General features: G+C 58.3%; 1 protein-coding gene across 6 annotated transcripts in view; it reads left to right on the top strand.

Annotated features, from left to right (window-relative positions):
* The window catches only part of SLC38A10 (solute carrier family 38 member 10), a 45,782-nt gene that overhangs the window by 6,182 nt on the left and 14,955 nt on the right, over positions 1-24,645 (top strand). For 4 of the 6 annotated variants that reach the window (XM_078438011.2, XM_078438010.2, XM_078438006.2 and 1 more), the window contains exons 3-10: positions 4,107-4,152; positions 4,915-5,008; positions 5,215-5,358; positions 6,593-6,717; positions 9,490-9,592; positions 10,518-10,700; positions 14,492-14,603; positions 15,675-15,781. In XM_078438011.2, coding sequence (XP_078294137.2) covers positions 4,107-4,152; positions 4,915-5,008; positions 5,215-5,358; positions 6,593-6,717; positions 9,490-9,592; positions 10,518-10,700; positions 14,492-14,603; positions 15,675-15,781 — 914 coding nt within the window. Of the gene's footprint in view, positions 1-4,106; positions 4,153-4,203; positions 4,679-4,914; positions 5,009-5,214; positions 5,359-6,592; positions 6,718-9,489; positions 9,593-10,517; positions 10,701-14,491; positions 14,604-15,674; positions 15,782-24,645 lie in introns of those variants that run through there. The other 2 variants (XM_078438007.2, XM_078438009.2) reach the window with 2 other exon arrangements.

Below are 24,645 nucleotides of genomic sequence, written 5' to 3'. Positions count from 1 at the left end.
CCCTTACTTTCCCAGCGTCCTCGGGCTGGTGTGGATTCCGCACCGCGGATGTCTGGCGTGGGGGATCTCAGAGCTGGGCAGAGTCCCCGGGCTCCGGACCAGAGCCCCTTCCCGGCCTCCCCCACCTCCCGCCAGCGTGTGGCCGGGGCGCCGGGGCCGAGAGGAGGCGGCATCGGGAAGCGGCGTGCGGGTTCCAGGGGCCAAACGAAATAAAAGCATCTGCGGGGTCCGCGCGTGGGCTCTTGGCGGCTCCACCTCGGGTTTCCTTCCAGTTCGTCGGCTTTGCGTCGGCGCCAAGCTGCCAGCATCCACTCTGACCTCCGAGCCGAAGGGGCGCCTCCTTCTCTCCTCCCCGAAGAGAGCTGTGCTCTCAGGCCGTCGTCGTCGTCGGAGCCACCTGAGGAAGGGATAGTGACAGGTGAACGGACCACGCCGGGATGAATCGTGCTCCGGGGCACCCCTTCCCCCGCCTGTAGGGCCCTGGCCTCGGGGTCCCCTCTCTCCTCTCTGAGGGTCTGCATACGGCGGGGTTTCCCGAGAAGACGGCCCACGAGGTGCTTGGCTGTGCCCCGAAAGAGGACGTGTGACCCTAGGCCCGGGAAGGCCGCGGGTTTGACAGCGGTCCGTCTGATTATTCTTAGAAAGTCCCCGAGAAGGCAGACCGATGTGGTGGCACATGAGAGGCCGAAAGGGAATCGGACAGTGGGCGCCCGTCTACGCGGCTGCCTGGGCCCCCCCTCTACGCGCTTGGGGCGACTGCAGCTCTGCTGCTAGAAGCAGAAGAGGCCCCAAACCACCACCGGTCTTCGGTTGTGGGTGGTGTCTTTCGTTCAGCAAAGTGGCTCAGTTGGGTGAGCTCCCGCCTGCGGTGTCGGCCGCCTGGTGTCCAGCCTCGGGCCTGGCCCCGTCTCCCAGAAACAGAGACCCCGCCACTCAGAGAGGAGTCCTCGACAGGAGAAGAGTGCCTCTCGGACCCACACCTGGGCGGAGACCTACTGAAGGGTCTTTCTCTCCATCCTCTGCCTCCGGGAAGAGACTGTGAGAGCTTGTGCCACGGCTGGAGACGGTGGCCCTCGAGGAGGCGCCCCGCATCCCGGTGCCACCCCGCATCCCGGTGCCACGGGGTCAGGACGGACCGTCTCTGTCAGCAGACCTCCTGGCCCCGGCGTGCATCGTCCGCTGGGTCCGTGGGCGTCGGGCAGCCGTGGGGGACAGGGACGTGGACAGATGGCGTTCGGCCAGACCTGGAGACCGTGCAGGGCTGGGGCGGGGGCGAAGCTCAAACAAATAGGCCGTTTGAGGCACTAACGCTCCACGGCTGTTGGGGGGGGGGGGCGCGTACGGGCCTTTTTCACGGGTATGTCTGCCTCGCCCAGACGTGAGTCTACGATGGTTTTGCGGTGTGGTGATCCCCCACGGTGGTCACGTGCTGCCCCCTCCCTGTGACCCGTGTGAAGGTGGCTGCTGGACAGGGAGCTCGGCTGGTCGGGAAATAGAGCGCCGGGCGGTTTTTGCTGTTGTTACTTCTGTGTGTTTGTGGCGTTGGCTGCTCACGGGCCATGTTGGTGAGTCTCATCCACTTCTTACCTCCTGCTTCCTCGCCCTGTGTAGCCTGCTTCACGTAGACTTTTCTAAACCTTGCCTTCAGAAGACAGACCTGCGGGCCAGTGCGCCTCCTCCAGTGGCCTCAGCCCCCGTGAGGCCACCCTGAGCCCGCACCCCGACCCGTGGAGTGTGGCCGGTGCTTCCGAGCTCTCAGTTGTGAGCACCAGATGCTTTGGTGCTGTGTCCGTGGTCTCGTCGTCCGACCTCCCGGGGGCCTGGTCAGCCTGCTGCCCGCTCCGGGGCCCGGGGTGGGGCCTGCAGGGGGCCTGTCCGGCCAGTTTTCTCCCTGCCTGTCTTCAGATGTGTGACCCACACGTGTGGGTACGCGGCTTGGGCACGAGGGCTATAAAGCCAAGCCTCCTGATGCCCAGGGGTCTCTACACCCTCATTTATGCAACAAATGTTTTATTGTCCTCTGTGCAGGTGGCACTGGGGAATCAAATGCAGTCCGAGGCCCGGCTCCGGGGATGGCCGGGTTGCGGTCGCCGTCCTGTCTTGAACGGCACAGTTTAGTGTGCGCACCACCTCCCCTGCCCTGCTGATGCCGGGCGGTGGTCCGGAGGAGGCTTTGGACAGCTGGCGGAGAGAGCGGGAGCGCGGCCCGGCTCCCGCACTGAGCCCGGTGGTCTGAGAGCTCTGTGTCCGTGGCAGCCTCAGGGCCTTGGGCCGAGCAGTGGCCCCCAGGAGGAGCCGCCACCCTGTCTCCCAGGGAAGGACCGGGAGAGCCTCCTGGCACCAGTCCTAGCTCCGCACGAGTGCACTGCTTAGGCTGGTACGGGGCCACGCCTACTGCTTGTCCCCATGAGGCCCGGCCTGTTAGCTGCAGAGTGCCCATCACCGGCGGGGGTGGGGCGGGGCGGGGGGAGGGGGGGAACGGCCTGGCTTAGCTCTGGTCCACACCCAGACTAGATGGGGCTTGCTCAGAAACCCTCTTGCGGACGCCTGCCAGCCCAATGGGGCCGGTCTGGCACTGTGGTTCCACCCTTGAGGGGCAGTCCCGGGCCCCCTCTGCCCTTCCAGCACCGTGCCAGGCTGGAGGCTGGGGCTTGGGGGCTGCTGGGCATTTCTGTCTGAGACTCTGGGTTGGAGGTTGCTGAGAGATCTGCACTTGAAGCAGGGGCGGGGTAGGTAAAGAAAGGAGTGAGTGGGGAGGCCGGGAACTGGGATGGCCCGGTCAGGATGTCATTGTGAGTGTCTGGGTGAAGAGGGTCACCTCCCACCGTGCTCCTCTGCTTCCTAGAGTGCCTTCCATTTTCTTGCTGTCCAGGATGCGGGCGCGTTCTGGAATTTTTTCTGGCAGCTGCTCTGAGCATTTGGAGTATGCTGTAGACATTCCGTCTCCTTGTGCAGAAGGAGAAGGACTGGGAGGGCCAGGAACGGAGCCACCTCTGCGGGGCACTGAGTTCCGGGTCACGTCCAGGGCTGTGCTGCCTGCCGGCCGTCCTTGGGGGCCTTGGAGCACCTCCCTTTGGTGACAGCAGACCTTCAGCTACTGGCTGCCGTCTGGAGTCCTTCGTTCGTGAAGGCCTCAACTTGGCCTTGAGTCTCCGGCGGGGAGTCAGACAAACCAGGGAGGCCCGCTCGTAGCCCGTGTCGCCTGTGCCAAGCTCCCTTGCTGTTGGCGGCCCTGTGCCTCTTCCGAAGTCATTTAAAAGTGACGAGTGTTGTTTGGACTCATTGACACCAACTGGCCTGCATGTTTCCTGCTCTCCGAGTCCCTCGGAGCAGGAAGCTGGGCTGTGCGCTCACACCCCCTCTCCGGTTGCCCCTGGGGGATGGGGACTTGCCTGGACGGCGGGGGATGCAGGGTTCCAGGACCGCTGTTCAGTCCTGGGAAGGGCCTTGTGGAGCCCAGCTCTTAACCTCTCATCTGCTCAAAGCCATTCTGTTGCCAAGAAGGAAGGACAGGCAACTCCCCTCCACCGTGGGACACGCTGTTCACCGTCCTGAAAAGGGGCAGGTCTGAGACCTCTTGTCCCCTCCCACCCAAAGTGCCCCACCAGAAAGGATTCTCAGAGTTTTCTTCTGAAATCACAGAGAGTGAACATAAGAGCCCTGAACCAGGTCCCTTTGGCGTGAGCCTGGAGAACTGGCGCTCTGGGGTGACGGGGAAGCGAGGTCGCCTGGCACTGTCCGCCCTGTCCCCGCCCTTCCCCCGCCCGTGTGCACCTGCAGCCTCGGGTCCGGGCCTCCTTCAGGGCTGCGTGTGGGAGACTGCCACTTTGCAGGGACAGCTTTCCTTTGTTTTGTTTTGTTTTGTTTTGAATGAGAAAAGCCGACTGCCTGTGTCTTTCCTTTGCTCTGTTCTTTTTCCTGTGCTTTCCTTGATGGTAGACCGGAAGCAGCACGGAACCAAAATCCTAGCACGCTCTCCTCACGCCCGTGAAACTCCAGACCGCGGGTCCTTGTCACATGGCCGTCCTCACCTCGTTTTAGAGGTGTTTTGGGCGGCGCGCTTTCCGTGTTCTTGGCCGGGAGCTGACTCTGTGTTTCCGCCCTAGCGCTGCACGCCTACGGGAAAGTGGGGAAGATGCTGGTGGAGACCAGGTAGGTGGAGCGGCCTCGCCGACCTGACGCCCGCTGCCCTTCGTCGCCCGTGCTGAGAAGCCGGGGGACAGCTGCTGCGTGAGCCACGTGCCTCAGACGTGCGTTGGTTTAGAAGGCTACCCTGTTCTGAGGTGTCGCCTACTAATGAGTTGAGAGTTCAAGTTAGTGTTCTCTTGAAATGATTAGAGTCGAGGGTGAAAGCCTTACTTAAGCCTCAGGACCGGACAGCTCGGAACACAGAGCGCAGCAGCGCTCGCTTGGCTGGGGCCCCTTCCTCGGCACCCCTCCCGAAGCCCATGCGCCCCCAGCCCCGCACGCTGTCGCCTCAGGGCGGCATCAGATTGGACGTGTCCTATCTTTCTCCCTTTGGAGTGAAGTTTTGCGAGAAGAAAAAATTGCCGGGAAATTGCCCTTGTAGACTTCTAAACCAGGGAATCGTGAACGCAGAAGAACAAGTCTCTCTGGAAGCAGTCAATTGTTCTTTTAACTTGAGCAGCATCGAGGGGCGCTTTGGTAGCTCCGGAAGGTGTGTGCAGCCCCCCGTGGGGAGGGAAGTCTAGTTGCTCAGTGTGCGTCGTGTGTGATAGGGCGCACTGCGCCCCCCAGCCCCGCAGACCGGTGAACGCTGGGCACCGCGTCTGCCATGGGGCCCGGCTCCGGGCGGTGGCCGGCCAGCCGTGATGATCGGCGGGGACTCCCGGGGCTCGACCCCTGGCCTCCTGCTAGGATGGTGCCCTCTCAACCCCCCCGCGTTCTCCGCAGCATGATCGGGCTGATGCTGGGGACCTGCATGGCCTTCTACGTTGTGATTGGCGACTTGGGGTCCAACTTCTTTGCTCGGCTGTTCGGGTTTCAGGTAAGACGCGCCCGGGCCCGGTACCCTGGAGGGTCCGTGGCCGCTCCTGTGGCGGTTCCGCGTGGCGCCCCTGTGGGGCCACTGCTCAGCCCCGTGCGGACGGGAGGGCCGGCGGGATGGGCCAGGGTCGGTTCCAGGCGCGCAGGTTCGTAACGCTGGGGGTCCCCCAGGGCGAGGCCTTCCCGGCATGCTCGGCTCCCCCCTAGGTGACCGGCACCTTCCGTGTGTTCCTGCTCTTTGCGGTGTCCCTGTGCATCGTGCTCCCACTCAGCCTGCAGAGGAACATGATGGCCTCCATCCAGTCCTTCAGCGCGATGGCCCTCATCTTCTACACCGTGTTCATGTTCGTGGTGAGTGGAGGCCGCCTGAGGCTCCGGGCTGGCGCCCCGCTGCCTTCTGGGGACGACGGGAATGTGGTTGGCAGCCGGGAGGTGTTTAGAGTTATCCTCGTGAGCCCCAGTGGGGCACACGGGCCGCCTGGCCTCGGGGGCCGTCGACGGTGGGGGAGGGGAGTCTTCCAGGGCGGGGGGCGCGGCCGACTCCCCAGGGGACAAAGTGTGGATGCTCCTCGTTTTACGGAAAGACATTTTCTGTGTAGCTTGGGATCGGGAGTCTTGGCGCCAGTGTTTAGTCACGAGGGGGCAAGTTGTTTTCTCGATGACCGTGTACAGCCGGCCAGCTCTGGGGGGTCCGGTGTGGAGCTCACGCCTAGAATGCTCCTTTCCTATGAGTGCCCGGAGGCCCCTCGGAGCCGAGCCCTGGACCTGCCCGTTCACGGCGAAGGTCAGAAGCGCCCACTCCTGAGTGAACGGGGTGGAAATACTGCAGTGGGTTTTCCTCGGGACTCCGAGCGCTGGGGGGGGGGGGGGGGGGGTGCGGCCAGCACCCCCAGTTGTGAGGGCCAGTGCTGCGATGGTCGCCCCTGCTCTCCAGACAGCCCTGTCCTCTATGGGTTTGTTTTTTATTCTTTTTTAAAATTCGTGTATTTGAGAGAGAGAGAGAAAGAGCGGGGGAGGGACAGAGAGGGAAAGAGAAAGAATCTCAAGCAGGTTCCGTGCTGTCAGCACAGAGCCCAATATGGGGTTCAAACTCACGAACCCCTGAGGCCACGACCTGAGCCGAAATCAAGAGTCAAACACTTGACTGACTGAGCCACCCAGGAGCCCCAGGTTTGTCTGGGTCGGGGGTGGCACTCGGCTGCCTCAGTTGGTGGAACGTGCAGCTCTTGATCTCCGGGTTGTGAGTTCGAGCCCCGTGTTGGGTGTAGGACTTACTTTAAAAAAAAAAAAAGGAGGGACCCGCCCAGTTTGTGGGGACCATCTGGGCCTCGCCGTGTCCTGTCTGTGCCGAGTCCCCAGTGCAGGCAGCCACCCGGAGGCCCAGGAGGGTCCTGCAGCAAGAGCTCCTGGTGGCTGCGTGCGTCCAGCCCGTGGCACAGCGGAGGGCAGCGGACTGGGGACCCCGGGCCCCGGCCGGCAACGCCAGCTCTTGCTGCAGGGGAGCACGTGGCCGAGGCCCCGGGGGTCCCGGGTCCCGTCTCAGTCGTCCGGGTGTTCTGAGCCCTCCCTTCTCGTCCTCGTGCAGATCGTGCTGTCCTCCCTCAAGCACGGCCTGTTCGGTGGGCAGTGGCTGCAGCGGGTCAGCTACGTGCGCTGGGAGGGCGTCTTCCGCTGTATCCCCATCTTCGGCATGTCCTTCGCCTGCCAGTCGTAAGTGCCGTCTGCTCCCAAGGGGCCCCAGGCGCCAGCGTGTTTCGTGGGGCGGGGGTCCGATGCAGGAAGTGGGCGTCGTCTGCTCTCTGTAATTGGTGACGCGGGCCACCAGCTTGCGATGCCTCGTTTCGCTGTGACTTGTCCCCCCTCCAAGTTGAGGGAGAGAGCTGTGTGTATTTTTATCGAGAGGGAACTCGACTTCATTTCTGAGACGTGCTGCTGGCAGTACTGGGGACAGTGCCCAGTTCGCCACCCCCCTCCCCAAAGAGTTGGCTGTGGGCAACACAGAACAGCCCAAAACCATCTGATTCACACAGTCCCAAGCATTTTGCCAAAACTGAGCTGTTCGTGTGAGAATATTTAAAAGGAAATTGCACAAACATTGACTTCCGACTGCCGCCGGGGCGCCTTCGGAGGGGTGTGCGCGTGCGCGAGCGTGCTTTCTCTCTGGCACACGGGGCTCTGTGAATGCAGATCAGGCGATTTCCAGAATTCCAGCAGCATTACCGTCCTCCCCGGATGACAAGAGCCAGTGATTCATGCCCGGTCGGAACGGTAACCCGCTCAAAAGAGAGGCGTAAATCCGGCACGGACGGGAAAAGACCATCAGTGCACGGGTGGGGGGGCGGGGGTGGGGGGCTGGCGGAGCAGCCCCCCACCCCCGCCCCCCCGTAGCTCCGCTGGGCATGTATTGTGCCAATCGTAAACTAACGTGGCAGATAAATTTGCTCGTGCTGCTGTGTTTACACCACATGCGGGATCCAAATCGTCACTTCCCGCTTGCTGTCTCTCTTGGCAGCTCGGTTTCCCACCAGAACGTGCTCCACGCTTGCTGTTTAATGTCCCCATTATAATCGGTGACAGAAGTTACGTTCTCTTACCGCGTACCTAGTTACCGGTTGTCCTTTTTGTCTGTGAGTTTGCTTTTTAAAAAATAAACCCGTGGTTGGGCTTTTTGGTGATGGCCACGTAGCAGCCAGCGCACATCCTTTGGGTTTGGTTCTTAGGTCAGATTGTAGGTTCTGGAAGGGTGGTGGGCCCCCATCTTGTTCTGCTGCTTGCAGAGGGCGGCGGCCTGTAGATACGCCCACATTCTCCGTAGTGAGCGGCTGTTGGGGGGCGGGGGGGGGGGGTCCATGGCGCTTTGAGAGCTCGGCGTGACCAATCTGCCGACGTCCCCATCCTTAACAACACGTGCGTCTGCCAAGGGCAGAGATAGAGCTCTCCCCTCTCACTGCGTCTGTGCACCAGAGCGCGTGCAGGACGGGGGCCCCTGCCCGCCATTGCCAGGTGACCGCTAGGGGACCACCAGGCCCTTCCTGTGTGACTGGTCTCCTTCTTGCAGGGACGGGCCAGGTCTCTGCTTGGCCCTTGCTGTCTGGCCCTTTCTGGTCTGACTTCATAGTAACGAGTACCTGGTGCCGCACCACTAGGCTCCGGGGCCCGGAGAAGCAGCCGAGAGAACACTGAGCACAGAGAGGCCCGGAGCCCGTGGAGGCCGCTTGGCGGGGCGGGCGGTCTCGGCGCTCTCTGTGGAGGGCCGAGGTGGGGCGCCGTGGGTGTCTGTGGCTCCCACTGCCAGGGGCTTCTGGGGCACAGGCGGGATCAGAAGGGGCCACCGCCTTGGCCTTCCCACACCTGCTCGTGCCCACGTGCCGGGCACAAGCCCCTCCGCACAGTCCCTGCAGCTCCTGGTGTGTGCCGGGGGCCGCGGGAGGGAGGTCCCTGTCCGGGGGTCTGACCCCGCTCCCCCGAGTCGGCACTCGCCCGTGTGGACCCCGCCCCGGCCCGGGAGCTGCTCGGTGCCGAGACGTTTGTGTGGTGGCCCCCGCGTGTCCTCTGCCATGCGGAGGGGAAGGCGGCCGTACAGCGTGCCCCTGCCCACCGTGGGTGCCCTGACGGGACGGTGCACTCCAGCCGGGCCTTCTCACTGGTTTCCGCTGGCTTTTCGGTGACGTTTCCTCTCGCTTTCTTGAAGGTGGTTTGGGGGGTTGGCTCCACTGACCGTTCTGCTTGTCCATTCATTGACGACGATCTTCTGTGTCCCGACGCACCCCTGCCAGCTGGCATCCTGCATTCGTGACCGCTGGCCGTGGCCCCCTTGCCCCCATCCTTACGCCACAGTGCATGGGATGGAGGGTGGCCGCCTCTCCGTCATTCACCCCCAGGACAGTTCCATCCCTGCTGCCTTGTCTGGACGCCGCCCCCCCCCCCCCCCCGCCCCCACCCTGCCCTGCAGCCTCCCCTCCCGGGGCCACACGCAGACCTCCCTGTCCCCCCCGCCTCTCCCCACCTGCTTCCCTCAGTGACTCTCTGTTCGCACGGAGCCCGGACGAGTCCCCCTCACACCCAGCAGCTCTGCACTCCTGGCCCTTGGACCGGCCCCGCTTATGTTTGTTTAACTTTCTGTTCTTTTGACGGCAGTGCCCTGAACCGCTTCCTGTTTCTCCTGCGGGCGCGTGCTCTCCAGCGCAGCCCAGCACTCCGCACGGGGGCCACACTCCTGCTCCAGCGGGACAGATGGCCTTTCATCCTGTGGCACTTGTGAAATGTTTACAGAGAGCTCGTTTGGGGGGGTGGGGGGGGGGCGCTCCGGGTGCAAGTGGCTGCAGTCCGCCGTCCAAACCGTGGTCAGCCGTGGCCCCGACTTACTGTGGTGGCGGGTGTGGTTGGAAGGTGCTGGAGACTCGACCGTGGACCTGGGAACTAGGGAGCCACGGGGCGTATCTCTCTGGAATCTGCTTGTCGAAGTGGCTTGCGTTTATACAGCCAGGTTCTGCCCACCTACGACAGCCTGGACGAGCCGTCGGTGAAAACCATGAGCTCTATATTCGCCTCCTCCCTCAACGTGGTCACCACCTTCTACGTCACGGTAGGAGCCCTTTCGCGCCCTCTCCTGTCTCCCGCGTCAGGAACGGACTTGGCTCTCGGCCCCTTCCCCCCCCATCCCCCCGTCCCCCCCACCCGCCACCAGCCTGGCCCTTTGTTCCTTTCCCACCCAGTGCCCGGTGGCCACGGGACAGACCCCCTCAGCTCGGCTCCACGGCCACCCGCAAGGCCGCTCTGCCCTGGGCGGCGCTGCTGTCGCTCCTGTTCCGGGGGGCGTTTGGGCGTTGGGACCGTTCCCAGGTTGCACTGGCTGGGAGGCTCCTTCGACTTCTCCGAGACCTTTGCCGGTCAGCTGTGGAAGGGGGCATGTCTGTTAATAGAAACTAGAAAGTGTAAAATCGCGGAGGAAGAAAATAACCTCCGATTCCAGCCCCCAGGTGCCGTTACAGTTGACATTTCGGTAGATTTTTTTCCAGACTTCTTAGTGTTCCCATTTGTTCTGGTTTTCGCATCGCACACAAAATCATGGCTGTGCCGAGATCCCAGCTTGTTTCCCCGAGCCTCGCGGCCTCTGCGTCGTGTCGGTTTCTGCAGATGGTCCACACAGATTGTCGTCCACGTGGCGGCCGCTGTGTCCGTCCTCGGGCGAGCACGGTGTGCCCCACGGCTCCCGGGTTTCGGTTTTGCACCAGATGAAGACCGGCCGCCGTGCGGGGCCTGCGGGGCGTCCGGAGGCTTCCTTCCGCTGGGGCGGCTCCGCTTCCCCGGTGCCTGCTGTCCCCGCGGGAAGCTCCCGGAGCCTCGGCAGAATTGAGCCTTCCGGTCGCGGGGCGGGGGGGGCAGTTTGCGAGCCAGAGTCCGACGTGCGCCATGGGCTTGCCGGAGCTGCTTGTGCAGGGTTCTGTGGCCGCCTCCGGGGGTGGGGAGCACGGCCCCACCTCCCGCCCTCCGCTGCTGTCCTTCCACAGGTGGGCTTCTTCGGCTACGTGAGCTTCACCGAGGCCACCGCAGGCAACGTGCTGATGCACTTTCCCTCCAACCTGGTGACGGAGATGATGCGCGTGGGCTTCATGATGTCGGTGGCCGTGGGCTTCCCTATGATGATCCTGCCGTGCCGACAGGCCTTGAACACACTGCTCTTCGAGCAGCAGGTAAGGCTCTCGAGGCCCTTCGGACCACACTTGGCCAGGGAAATACTTTCCTGATCTGAATCGTGTTCTCTTTTGTTGGCTTTTGCTCGGTCTTTTCTTTTCTAGGTGGTGGTAGGGGGAGCTTTTCCTAGTTAAAAATGGAAAAGCTTTGGGACACCCGGGTGGTTCAGGTGGTTGAGCGTCTGACCCTTGATTTCAGCTTGGGCCATGATCCCAGGTCATGGGATCGAGCCCTGCATTGGGCTCCATGCTGAGCGTGGAACCTGCTAGAGATTCCCTCCCTCCCTCCCTCTCTGTCTCTCTCTCTCCCTCCCCCCCCAGCTCATGTATTTGCACACGCGCGTGCTCTTTCTCTCTCTCAAAAAAAATTAAATTAAAAAAATGGAAAAGCTTTGATTAAAGTGAAATCTTTTATAGGGACTTACCTTAATTAAAAAATAATTTTTATATATTTTATATGTTTATTTTGAGAGAGAGGCACACGCGTGCACAGGAGAGGGGCAGAGAGAGCGGGAGAGAGAATCCTATGCAGGCGTGTGCTGTGAGCACCAAGCCCGACCGGGGCTCCATCCTGCGAAATGTGAGATCGTGACCTGAGCTGAAATCAAGAGTCAGCACTCAACTAACTGAGCCACTAGGCACCTTGGAATTTCTTTAATGTTTATTTTATTTTTTTTTAAATTAAAAAAACCAATTTTTAGGTTTACTTACTTTGAGAGAGACAGCACAAGCAGGGCAAGGGCAGAGAGAGTGGGGAACAGAGGATCCAAAGCAGGCTCTGTGCTGACAGCAGAAAGCCCGATGCGGGGCTTAAACCCACGAACCACGAGATCATGACCTGAGCCAAAGTCAGACACTTAACCGACTGAGCCACCCAGGCGCCCCAAATGTTTATTCATTTTTGAGAGAGAGCGTGAGTGGGGTAGGAGCAGAGAGAGAGGGAGACACAGAATCTGAAGCAGGCTCCAGGCTCCAAGCTATCAGCACAGAGCCTGATGTGGGGCTCGAACCCACGAACCGGGAGATCATGACCTGAGCCGAAGTTGGACGCTCAAACGACTGAGCGACCAGGCACCTTGGGATTATTATTACTATTACTTTTTTAAGCCAACTTTGGAGAGAAGAGCTGGAACGAAGGGGTCTGTTCACGTGGGGCGCGTGGAGAGTGTCTGGGCAGCGAAGGCCCGCTCCCGTGACTGTACAGCCCCCTGCTGTCATCCCCAAAACAGCGATGCAGCAGGAAACTGGGCCCTTGAAGCTGTGGAATGTGTGGGAACGTGGAAGAGCCACTTTGTGACGATGGCCAGGTCGGCACTGGGGTCGGCGCCCGGTGCTCTCCATGCTGGTGGAACTTAAAGTTTCAGCAGTTTGACAGAAGCTTCCAGAAGAGGCTGAGTTTCGTTCACTTTCATGTGTGCACTCAGGGCCCTGCTTAGCCCTTTATGAGACGTTTTCCCGTGCATGGGTTGGAACTGGAAGTTTCTCTCGGCTCTGTGTTGCCCAGTCAAAAACAGAAGTTCTGTGTCACAGTTCGTGCCCCAAGTTGTGGGAGTCCCCGTCCTTCTCGGGAGCCCACAGCCTCGCAGCTTCTTTCGCAGCTTCTTTCCGTGGCCGTGTCTTGTGACTCTGGCCTGAGGTCCTTGAGTCCGGTCTGCGGTGTCAGCCAGGACTCCTGGTGGCTGCACAAGTTCCGCGTGAACTGCCGAGGCCGCAGAGCAGGTGGGGAGTTTGGGGTCTTGAACTCCAGGAGGCGGGGGGTCCAGTAGCCAGATTGGGGAGGGCGGGCTGCCGGGGCCTCCAGAAGAGCTAGAGTGGGGCCTGCTGTCCACGTGGTTGGCATGCGCTCGAGGCGGCCACCCCCCCAACCCCCCGCCCCCACCGGTGGTGCCACCAGAGACAGCACCTCGTGGCAGAGGCTGAGTCCTGAAGGACTGGCGGTCCTTCCACCTCCGGTTTGTCCCCCTCACCCCCCATCGTTCAGGTACCTGGGCGCCAGGCATGGCACGACGTCGCACTTTGTCCCTTGGGGGTGGTGGCTGGGTCGGCTCCCCGACCCACCTCTGCACGGTGAGTTGCTCGCGTCCATCTTTCACGGTCTGTTGCCAACACCCGCTTAGTGTATGAGCGGCATTTGTGCCTCTGTATATAATGCATTTTTATCGTTTACATTATTTTTTTTAACGTTTATTTTGAGAGAGAGACAGAGTGCGAGCGGGAGAGGAGCAGAGAGAGAGGGAGACACAGAATCCGAAGCAGGCTCCAGGCTCCGAGCTGTCGGCACAGAGCCTGTCGCGGGGCTCGAATCCACGAGCAGTGAGATCATGACCTGAGCCAAAGTCGGACACTTAACCTGCTAAGCCAGCCAGGCACCCCAATTTTTATCGTTTAAGAAGTAAAATCCGTGGTGGCAGTAGAGGAAATGGTAAATCAAGGAAAAAAACTCAGGTGGCTGGGTGGCTCAGTCGGTCGAGCATCCCACTCTTGATTTCGGTTCAGGTCAGTATCCCGGGGTCGTGGGATCGAGCCCCACGTTGGGCTCCATGCTGAGCACAGACCCTGTTTGAGATTCCCTTTCTCCTCCTCACTGGCTTGTGCTCACGCCCCCCCCCCCCAAAAATAAAGACAAATAATTAAAAAGGTTCTCTCTCTCCCTCTGCCCCTCCCCCCCACTCGCATGTTCTCTCTCTCTAAAATAAAAAATAAAAATTTTAAAAATGAAGAAAGAGACTTCATCTGTGTCTCTCCGTCCTCCCACAGATGACGTGGCAAGCGTGTGTCTCTTTAGAGTCCTTCCCTGAGTGCGCTCCCGTCTGCGAGTGCGTGTCTCCGTGGAAACCGCGAACACCTTCCCGCCCTTGCTCTGGGTCCCAGCTCTTGTGGGTGCTCCGGTCGTTGCGGGGCGTTCACGCGTGACCTCTCGGGGGTGACTCTGTCCCGACCTCCTCCGCACATGGAGCTTCCCCTTCCCCCCCTCATCTTGGAGTCCCGGGGAGGTTTCTAGGCAGGAGTTCTCGGGTCCAGAGGGGTAGCCCTAACACTCCCCCTCGCCAGACCAGGTGCGAGCCGTCCTCCTAAGCCGCTCAGAAAGTCGGGCTGCGGCCGTCCTAAGAAAGCCGCCTGCGTCAAGGTCTATTCTGGAAATCGGGTGCTTTGAACTTCTGGTTATGGAAGGTTCTGAGGCTCCCCCGGAGAGGTGTTTCCCAGCCCACGAGCGGGAACCGCGGTCGGCCCCTCCTGCGTGCCCAGCGCTGCTCTGGTGCGCGGGCCTTGGTTACACTGCGCGGCGTCCTTTCCTTCCTCTCGGGCTGCGTGTCCAGCGCCTGGAAGGGACAGTGGGTGGCACCGGGTGGCACGAGGGTGTGCCGGGAGTGGGCGCCCCGGGGCTCCCGCTGCGCTCTGAAGCCATCAGCCGGTGTGCGCGGGGCTGGGGCTGGGCTCTGGTGTCCGTGCTGCTACCACGCGGCGCTGTTCTCCGTCTCTCCCGCGGGTTGCTCTAAAGGAAGACGGAAGGATTTGCCGCTCACGTGTCGAGAAACGGAGTTCTTCAGTTTCCCTTCCCTGCTGGACGTGAGGCGCAGCCTGTGCCTTCCTGGCGTCTCGCCGGTTTGGGTTTCCGGTTCCCAGTCACGTTGCCGAGCCGGGCCCGGCCGTGTCTGGAGCGCGGCTGGCGGCCTCGCCCTCGCCCTCGCCCGTCGGTGACACAAGGCAGGGCCCTTTGAGGGCGTCCTGGCTGGAGCACGGGGAGGAGATCAGTCACTTCGAAACCTTTGTTTTTGTTTTCTTTCACCCAGCAGAAAGATGGCACCTTTACCGCTGGGGGGTACATGCCCCCTCTGCGGTTTAAAGCGCTCACCCTCTCTGTCGTGTTTGGAACCATGGTCGGTGGAATCATGATCCCAAACGGTGAGTGTGGGGGGGAGGCTGCTCCGGGGCCCGATCTCCTGCCGGCCCTCTGCCTGTCCCCCGTCCTCCTGCGTCCCTGTGTTACGCGTAGGGACCCCGGAGCCGTCCCTGCCTGGAGTCTCATTCAACCAGGACACATCCCAGAGTCTCCTGCCACCCTCCCTTGTGTCCTAGAACAGTCTAGACACTCAGTGAATCTTTGGCACCCCAAGAAAAGCGTGGGACGAACGTCTCAGCTTCAGGGAACCACAAGCACACGCAGAAACCTGAGCAGTTGAGCCCTGGGTGGAGACGGAGGTGCGGGGACGCGGGCCCGGTTTGTGAAAACGAGGGGCTACGGCAGCTCTGTGCTCTTGACTCCCGGTTTTGATGACACATCACCGAGGGAGGACCTGAGCGGGGTCTGAGCTCTCAAACGCGTTCTCCCGGACACACAGAGCTTCCTGCCATCGGATACCCGGCGGGGCCTGCGTGCGCTCCCCCCAGGTAACCGGCCAGGCGTCCGCCCTCCACGCGTCCTGGCTCCCACACACGTCCGAGGACCCGTCCTGCTCCGTCTCTCGCCGAGTGAGGCGGAGGGGGTGGTGATTTAAGATGAGCCATCCGAGAAGCCCCTGCTGGACGCCCACGTGCCCTGGGAGGAACCAGGGCAGTGCTCTCGGGGCTCGCTTTGGGCCGGACCCTACGGAGAGACGCCCGCCCCTACCTCGCCAAGGCCCACGCGGTCGAGGGAGGGAGCCGCGTTGGCCCCGTTTCACTGGCCAGGAACTGAGGTGCAGGCAGCATGGAGCTAGGCTGAGACTCCACGGCCGGGAAGGCGTGGCCTCTTGGCCTCTGGTTCTCCTGGGGCCGCCGGCCCCACGCCGTGCCCCCCTGTAGCCTCGGACGGCGTCCCCTTCAGTGTGGCTGTGGGCACGGGAGGGGTGCCTCCGCTCCCACTCGTGTTCTGGAGGCGTGCGTGGAGGGGCCTCGTGGCAAGGGGCTTGCTCGCCTGGGCCTGCCGAGAGCTTTCATTCGGTCCCTTGCCGGAGCCGCTGGCCCTCACCCCTCCCTGTTGCTTCCTGTTCCCAGTGGAGACGATCCTGGGCCTCACGGGCGCCACGATGGGAAGCCTCATCTGCTTCATTTGTCCGGCTCTGATCCATAAGAAAATCCACAAGAACGCCCTTTCCTCCCAGGTGAGTGTGGCTCGGCCCCACGGGCTGGGTCTGGGCTCGGGGCGAGGCGGGGGGTCGTGCTGTCCCACGAGGGCTTCTCAGGAGGCGAGGTCCTTGGTCCGGATGGCGCAGGAGGCACAGGGTCAGGCCACACACCGCTGCCATGCGGACGTGGGGAGGTTCCCGGGGGCCAGGTGTGTGTGTCGCACCGGCTTCCTCAGCCGAGCGCCGAATACCGGAGTGCTTTTGTACGACCGTGTGTCTGGACGGTGAGTGGCGCTTCCGTGAGTGCGTGTGTGCTGCACGCTTCGCACCCCTCCCCCAGCTCCCCCCTCCCCCCCCCCCCTGCCGCGGCGCCCCCACTGTCTCCCTGGACCGCGTGATGGGGTGCCCTCTGCCACGTGGAGACAACTGTGACGACTGTGTGTGTGCCCGAGTGCTGGGATAGACTTGCCTCTTGCTGGGCACAGGGATAGACTTGCCTCTTGCCACCTGGTGGGGGCTTGCTGAGTTCTTCCCCTCCGGTGTGGTTTGGTGACTGTTTCAGGAGTACCATGTACTATGCATACAGCAGAGCCCCTAATTCTCTGCGCACAGCCTGACCCCTTGCTAAGTGAACCCAGCCACAGAGCCACCGTCCGTGGCAGGTTTAGAACATTCCAGCACTCGAAGGCTCCCTGGGGTGCCTCACAGTCTTTCCCCTCCAAAGGTTACTGCTCGTCTGTCTTCTGACCTCTTGGAAAAACTGTGCGTGTCTTCGAGTTGGGGTAAATGGAGTCTAACAATGCGTGTTTGTGTACGTCTGGCCTCCTTACCCAAGCGTCACATCTGTGGCCAGCTGTGTCGCCGCGGGGTCGGGCAGCTTGCCTCTTCTTGCAGCGTGACATCGCATGGTTCCCCCAGGGCAGACGGTGGGACCCTCCACGAGACTCTTCTGTGATGTGCGTGCAGCATGTGGGTGATTCACTGAGGCAGGGGTAGCGGGTCCCGGGCTTACGTCCCCCCGGCTTCGGCAGCTTTTGCCAAACTTCTGCCAGTTTTCCAAAAGTGGTCTTCTGGCCCCACATTAGAATTCCAGTTGCTTCTGCATCTGCTGTCCTGGTCACAGATGCTAGTCCTTCCGAGAGCTGTGCGGTGGCACCTTGTGTGGGTTTTAACTTGCAGTTCCCATGGGGCGTCTGCGTGGCTCAGTCAGTTGAGCGACCAACTTTGGCTCAGGTCACGATCTCACAGTTTGTGAGTTCGAGCCCCACGTCGGGCTCTGTGCTGACAGCTCGGAGCCTGGAGCCTGCTTCGGATTCTGTGCCTCCCTCTCTCTCTGCCTCAACCCACTCGCATTCTGTCTCTCTCTCTCTCAAAAATAAATAAACATCAAAAAAGTTAAAAAACAAATTTGCAGTTCCCAGATGACTAGTGGTGTTGAGCCCCCTCACGTGGGCATGTCCGCCGTGGGAACCTCTGTGACTGCCTTTCACGTCTTGTCCCGTTTCAGCTAGTGGGTTGTTGGCCTTTCTTTTTATAAACACTTTTTTTTTTATTTTAAAAATTTAATTTAGTTTATTTATTTCAGAGAGAAAAAGAAAGTGGCACAAGGGACATAGGGGGAGAGAGAGAGAGAGAGAATCCCATGAAGGGCAGAGAGAGAGGGAGAGAGAGTGCAGAGCCGGAAGCGGGGCTCGAGCTCACGAACCGTGAGATCATGACCTGAGCCGAGGCTGGATGCTTAACCGACTGAGCCACCCAGGCGTGCTGTCTTTCTCTTAATGATTTTGTGGAAGTTCTTAGAAGATTCCGGATCTAAATCTTTTTTCAGAAATACCTACTGCAGATGTTTTCGCTCTTGGCGACCTTTTCACTTTCTTCATGATACCTTTTGACCAACAGCTGTTCTTAATTTTTTTCTATTTTTTTTTTTAACATTTATTTTTTTAATTTTTGAGACAGAGAGAGACAGAGCATGAGCGGGGGGAGGAGCAGAGAGAGAGGGAGACACAGAATCCGAAGCAGGCTCCAGGCTCTGAGCTGTCGGCACAGAGCCCAACGCAGGGCTCGAACTCACGAACCGTGAGATCATGACCTGAGCCGAAGTCGGACGCTTAACCGACCGAGCCACCCAGGCACCCCCAGCTGTTCTTAATTTTAGTGTACTTCAGTTTGTCACCCTTCTTTTGCTGGGTGCTTTTTATGTGCTGTTTTAGAAACGTTTGCCCACTGCAGGGTCCTACGGATAGCCTCCCGTGTTAGACTCTGGAAGCTTTTATCATTCACATTCAGACGCACACTCTGTCTGGAACGGATGGGGAGGTAGGGTGAGGGCTTCTAGCTGATTGCACCCTCTGTCCCCGCCACTGAGGTGGCCCTGCTATCACCGGTCACCTGTGCCCTCAGGGGACTGCCGGGGACGCCTCTGGGGCTGGTCTGTCCGGCTGTCCTGGTGCTGGCGTGGCCCTGCTCCGAGTGCGGGGGCTTTACAATGAGTCTGCACGTCAGGCAGCGGGAGCTCCTTCCTTCGTTCTTCTGCAAGGGGGTCCCCGCTGTCTCTGTGTCAGTTTTCAGCCCCCTCCACACAGCCGTGTTGGGTTTCGATGGGGTTGCAGCAAACCATAGACGCAAGAACCGCTACCGCCCTTCACGGCACAGCGTTTCCTCATTTTCGTTCTGTCTTCTTTGCCCACGGTTTCTCTTTAGATTTCCAGACCTTTGGGGTTCCTGGTAACCTTTTGTACTACTGTTTTCAAGCACGATCCCCTTGCGGTCGGAGAACATACGCTGAAGAACTTGAATTTCAGCGCTTTGACATTTCTGAGGCCTGTTTTGTGTCCCAGCACGTGGTCTTCTCCAGTGGATGCTCAGGGCCTGTGGGTGGTTAGACCGTTTACTGACTGCGATTTTCAGATCTTACGTGGTCTTGCTCGTTTTTTGACCTCGTGTATCAGTTAAGGGAAAGATAGGACAAGTCAGGCCGTAATTGTAGGTTTGTTTATTTCTCCTTTTAGGTGTATCAGTCTTTGCTCTTTATCTTGAAGCTATGTTATTAGGAGCATATCGTTTTAGGCTGGTTGTTTCTTGTTAAAACTAACCCTTTTTTGGGGCGCCTGGGTGGCTCAGTCAGTTGAGCAGCCAGCTTCAGCTCAGGTCATGATCTCGAGGTTCGTGAGTTCGAGCCCCGCGTCGGGCTCTCTGCTGTCAGTGCAGAGCCCGCTTGGGATCCTCCGTCCCCGCTCTGTCTCTGCCCCTCCCCTGTTTGTGCTCTCAAAAATAAACAAATATTTAACATTTTTTTTTTTAAGCCCAACTAACCCTTTTTCCTGTGAAACGTCTCTTTTTATCTTTGGGACTGCTTCTGTCCTTAAAGTTGGTCTTGTCTGATATAGCGTGACTAACTTGACTTTGCTTTGGATTAATATTTACACAATATAGTTTTCTATCCTTTTTTGATCTCTCTATGCTTTTTATATCTGTGGTATGTCTTAGATAACAGCATGTAGTTGGCTTTTGTAGTGTTTTGTTTTTATCCAGTTTGTTAATAAGAGTATTTAAGATTAAAAAAAAAAAGAGTAAGATTTTTTTTTTTTTTTTAACATTTATTTATCTTTGAGAGACAGAGAGAGACAGAGTATGAGCAGGGGAGGGGCAGAGAGGAAGGGAGACACAGAATCTGAAGCAGGCGCCAGGCTCCAAGCTGTCAGCACAGAGCCTGAGGCAGGGCTCGAACCTACAAACCATGAGATCATGATCTGAGCCGAAGTCGGATGCTTAACTGACTGAACTACTCAGGCACCCCAAGATTTTTTTATAGGGAATATAATTACTGATTTGGGGGGGATTAAAACTTCCACCTTACTCTTTGTTTTTTATTTGTCCTATCTGTTCTTTTTTTGTTTGTTTCTTTCTTGCTGACTTTTGGATAAGTCAGGCATTTTAAGTATTTGTCTTTTTTTTTTTTTAATTTTTTAATGTTTATTTTTTTGAGAGAGAGATGGAGTGTGAGCAGGGGAGGGGCAGAGAGAGAGGGAAACACAGAATCCAGAGCAGGCTCCAGGCTCTGAGCTGTCAGCACAGAGCCTGATGCGGGGCCGAACCCCTGAACCACGAGATCATGACCTGAGCCAAAGTCGGACAATTAACCGATTGAGCCACCCAGGTGCCCCTTAAGTATTCACCTTTTTATTTTTCTCTTAGCTGGAGTTGCACATCTCTGTTCTAATGGTTATACAAGGCAGTTTAATATGGATCTTAGAGTTGGCTATAAATTATTTTTACCATTTCCCGGATAAGACAAGTATCCCATGATATTTTGCCTCGGTTTACCTTCCTTTAGCCTTTGGTGCTGTTGTTTTTGTGTATTTTAGTTTTAAAACTTCTTTTTTTATGTGTATTTTAATTACATATACATTTTAAACATCACAAGATACCGTTACTGTTTTAAGTTGTCAGTGTTATTTATATTGATCCTTTGCAGCCTCTTGGTTTTCTGTCACTTGGTCCTGTCTTCTGGTGTGCTTGGTAGTTTCTGTTTGAGAACTGGTAGAGATTCTGAAAGATGCTGCCTTCCAGCAGAGGATGGGCAGGAGGCCCGTATTCAGTTGAGGTGAGTCTGTTTGTGGTTTGCCTCACTCCTAGGGCACAGCCCTTCCAGGGTCTCAGCTCAACGCCATCGCCCTCACACTGCTAAATTCTCCGCTTAGCTTTGATTTTCTTGGCAGGTGCTCCTTGCGCCTCTCTGTGTAGCTGGTAGCTGGCATGTGCCTTGGGGAGAACTGCACATGGGGTATGGGTGCCCTTCTCCAAGGATGGGGGCGCTTGAGTTCTGGATGCTGGAGCGCCCACACCCCTAGCCCCTGGTGCCCGCCTTGCATGTTGTGCCAGCTCCAGGCTGCTGCTCTCTTGCCTGGTGCTCAGTGCCACGGGTCGGGAGGAGCTGGGGCCTCTGTGCTGGCCTCCATCCTCACGGGCAGTCTCAGTGGCCCAGGTTGTCTGCCGCTATCTTCAACTCGGTGATTTTAGTGAGTTCTGGGAATTAACTAGCCCATGACTGCCAGATTGCACACGTTTTTTCCTTCATCAAGTCCCAGAGCTTTAGTCCCTCAGACTCTTATAAGGGAAAAAAGTCATTGTTAGAAAGGCCCACCTCTCAGTATGATTTTTAAAAATTCTTTTCCTCGGTTCTAGTACTGTCATGACTTCGTTTTTTTCCCCTTTGAATCTTTGATCATCTGTGTCTTATTTTGGGGTAAGAAGCAAAGCCAACTCATTAGCTGTCGCTCTGTCCCCGACGTGCCATGTTACTGCTCCCACGTATATAGATGCTTGCGTGTGCATGGGCCTCACGTGGGACTTGCATTCAAAGGTACCGCTGGTGGGGGTGCCTGCGTGGCTCAGTCAGTTAAGCCTCCCACTTCGGCTCAGGTCATGATCTCATGGTCTGTGAGTTTGAGCCCCACGTCGGGCTCTGTGCTGACAGCTCAGAGCCTGGAGCCTGCTTCGGATTCTGTGTCTCCTTCTCTTTCTGCCCTTCCGCCTCTCATGTGCACGTGCACTCTCTCTCTCTCTATCTCTCAAAAATAAATACACATTAAAAAAATTTTAAAAAACAACAAAAAAGTATCTCTGGCCTGCCCTGTCGTGCAGCCATCCACGCTGCTTGCTGCCATGGCCCCTGGTAGCACAGGGGCCCCTGCACTGTGACGCATCGTTCTGGAGACTTTTTTTTAAATTTGGATCCAACTATTTTTTTAAGGCATATTTATTTTTAGTAATCCTACACCCAGTGTGGGGCTTGAACTCAACCACCCTGAGATCAAGAGTCACATGCCCACCCCCGTGGCCTCCTGACTGAGCCAGCTAGGCACCCTGCCCTGGAAACGTTTTAATTCTGATCTCTTGTCCTCACTCTTATTAATGACATTTCTGGATGTGCTCGCCTGTGCATTTTCCATATGAATGTTCGAATTAGCCGATCTGACTCTTAACAAAACTAAATCCAGCTTTTTGGTTTTTGGTCGAGTTGGAATTCACTGAAACTGTAGGTTAATTTGGAAAGTGCCATCTTTCCGCTCTAGCTGATGTGCAGTGTGTACGGAGCAGCCTTCCTGGGCGTCCCAGGGTGTGGTGTCCTGTCCGCCTCTCCCAGGCTGTCCCGTGCGTCTGCGCCACCGGGATCTCCTTTTCTGCAAAAGCTCTTCTCCCTGCTTGTGTGTAGGGGCCTGTCCCCTTCACATGTCAGCTCTTTACCCACCGTACAGGGTCTCTGATAATCTCACCTCCTCCTTTCCAGGGGTTACGACTTCTCTTTCCTCGTGTGCGTGTCCTGCCCCTCTGGCCGTGGTGCTGGCAGTGGGCGGGGCTGGCAGTGGGAGGAGTGGCAGTGGGCGGGGCTGGCAGTGGGAGGAGTGGCAGTAGGCGGGGCTGGCAGTGGGAGGAGTGGCAGTGAGAGGAGTGGCAGTGGGAGGGGCTGGCAGTGGGAGGGGCCTCCTCCCTCAGCGGGGACAGCTCCTGGTCTTTAACCGGTGAGCCTGGTGCTGGCTGTGGCTTCGTGCATGGAGAATTCCATACATTCACCCACCTCTGCACATACACCTACATAAACACACACGGAATCGTGTCAGAGAAGCCCCTCTCTGTGCCTGCTTTACCGTGTTTTTTAAATTTTTTTAACATCTATATATTTAGTTATTTTTGAGAGAGAAAGAGAGAGCAAGTAGGGGAGGGGCACAGAGAGAGGGAGACAGAATCCCAAGCAGGCTCCAGGCTCTGGGCTGTCAGCACAGACCCTGATGTGCTGCTTGAACCCACGAACTGTGAGATCATGATAAATTTTTTTTTAATGTTTATTTATTTTTGAGAGAGAGAGAGAGAGAGAGAGAGCCAGCAAGTAGGGGAGGGTATGGTTTTTTAAATCCAGAGAGCACATTGAATTGTATTAACCATTTGTGGAGAAGGTGGTTAAGTTTCTCCCTCTGACTTAGCGCCCTGGTGAGTTGTATCGCAAGTCAGTTCTGGAGTGGACCATCTGACCGTGGCATACCTTTCACCTGCTGCTGCCTTTTGTTTGCGTTTTGTTTCCGAACATGTAGCTTTCACATGTTGAGGAAAACATCTCCCAAGGGACACACTTGGAAATGTGGCTGGAGGTCGGTGCGCATAGACCTGGGCCCTGGGGGCACCTGCTTGGCTCCCATCTCCTTTCTGTCCCAGGAGCTCCAGGTGCTGCTCCTGTCAAAGGCACAGACTGGACATCGGGCCCAGGGTCCGCTCTCCCCAGCCCACCTGAGTGCTCCTTGACACAACAGTGCTTGTCCCTGGACACCGGCCTAGACAGGAGCTGGACTGGGGGTGCGTGGGTGATGGGTGTGTCGGGGCGGGGCTGCAGAAAGTCCCAAAAGAAGGAGTGTCCTGAGAAACATTCTGGAAGGAGGAGCAAGGACTGTGCAAACACCATGAGCCCTTAGTGAATAGAAAAGGAACATTATCTGCCATAGTGCATTCATTCTTTATCTTGAGAATCAGAGACTACATTAGAGTGTCTGTCTGGTCCTGACCTAGGTGGAGGGTTCTGGAATTGGCGCGCTGCGTCCTGGAAGCCAGCAGGGGGCTCAGGAGCCATGGGAGGGGCCCCCGGAAGAGAGCAGAGGTTCTGCGGGCGCCCAGGGCACAGCCTGTGCAGCTCACCGGTGCAGCCGTTCTCCGGGCGCCCAGCGGGTGGCAGCTGACCCAGGCAGGGCCAGAAGGTTGGCTCTGTGCTCCTGGAAGGGCGCGAGTGAGTCAATGCACACCGAGTCTTGGGTTCCAGTGAGTCACCCCACGTTGCCTGCTGACCTCGACTGGAGCCCGACACCGGAGACCCTCCGGCTGGGATCTGTGGGCTGGGGCCGGAGTGCCCGTCAGACACTGGCCGTGCTGACCCGGAGACCAGAACCAGGGCGCATGGCCGCACGCTGGCCCGAGCCCGTCTCCAGGTGTGTGTTCATCCTTGAGGTGCAGAATTTGAGCCTGTGTGTTGTTCACATAAGCTTCCGTGTGCAAAGCAGAAGGGAACCTTTTCCGTGCCCCTGGGTGCCTTTCTCTCTGAGTCCGGGACCTCAGCAGATCTGGAGGTTACAGGTCACCACTTGAGGGGTGCTCCGGGACATCATGTCACGTGTGGCCCCCAGGCCAAGCTCCTGGTGTTGCCAAGCCTGGGCCGAGCCCTCAGAATGTCTTTTTTTTTTTTTTTTTTTTTTTTTAATTTTTCTTTAATGTTTGTTTATTTTTGAAAGGGAGAGACAGAGTGCGAGTGGGGGAGGGGCAGAGAGAGAGAGGGAGGCACAGAATCCAAAGCAGGCTCCAGTCTCTGAGCTGTCAGCACAGAGCCGGATGCGGGACTCGAACTCACAAACAGTGAGATCAGACCTGAGCTGAAGTCAGACGCTTAACCAACTGAGCCACCCAGGTGCCCCAAGCCCTCAGAATGTATTGTGTCTGTCTCCTCCTGGTGGCCCGGCAGGGGGACTGTGAAGTCAGAAGGCTGGCCCACTGGGCACACTTGTGAGCCTTATCCTGTTGGACGCACACAGGGCTAGACCCGGAAGGGGCTGGGCTTGGGGCTTCTGGGCTTGAGGCTGAGCTCCAGGGACTGGAACTCCCTACTCCCATCTTAGACCGTGCGCCCCTACACCGCTGTTCCCTGTCTCTCTGCTCCTGGCCCGGATGGCACAGAGCTCGGCTCCTTCCTCCAGGAGCAGGGCCCCTTATCCGGGACTTTAGAGCACCGCCATCATTCCTGTTTGCACATTCCGTATCCAGCCTCCAAAGGCCCCGGGAGCCCTGGGCCTCGTAGAGCTAGCTCCAGGCTGTGCTCGTGGGCCTGTGGTCAGCACGTACTTGTCATGGCTGCCTCGGGGGAC

The sequence above is a fragment of the Panthera onca genome, chromosome E1, assembly GCF_046562875.1.
Source record: "Panthera onca isolate mPanOnc1 chromosome E1, mPanOnc1 haplotype 2, whole genome shotgun sequence".
Taxonomy (NCBI): Eukaryota; Metazoa; Chordata; class Mammalia; order Carnivora; family Felidae; genus Panthera; species Panthera onca.
This window is presented reverse-complemented; position numbering and strand designations above follow the sequence as displayed.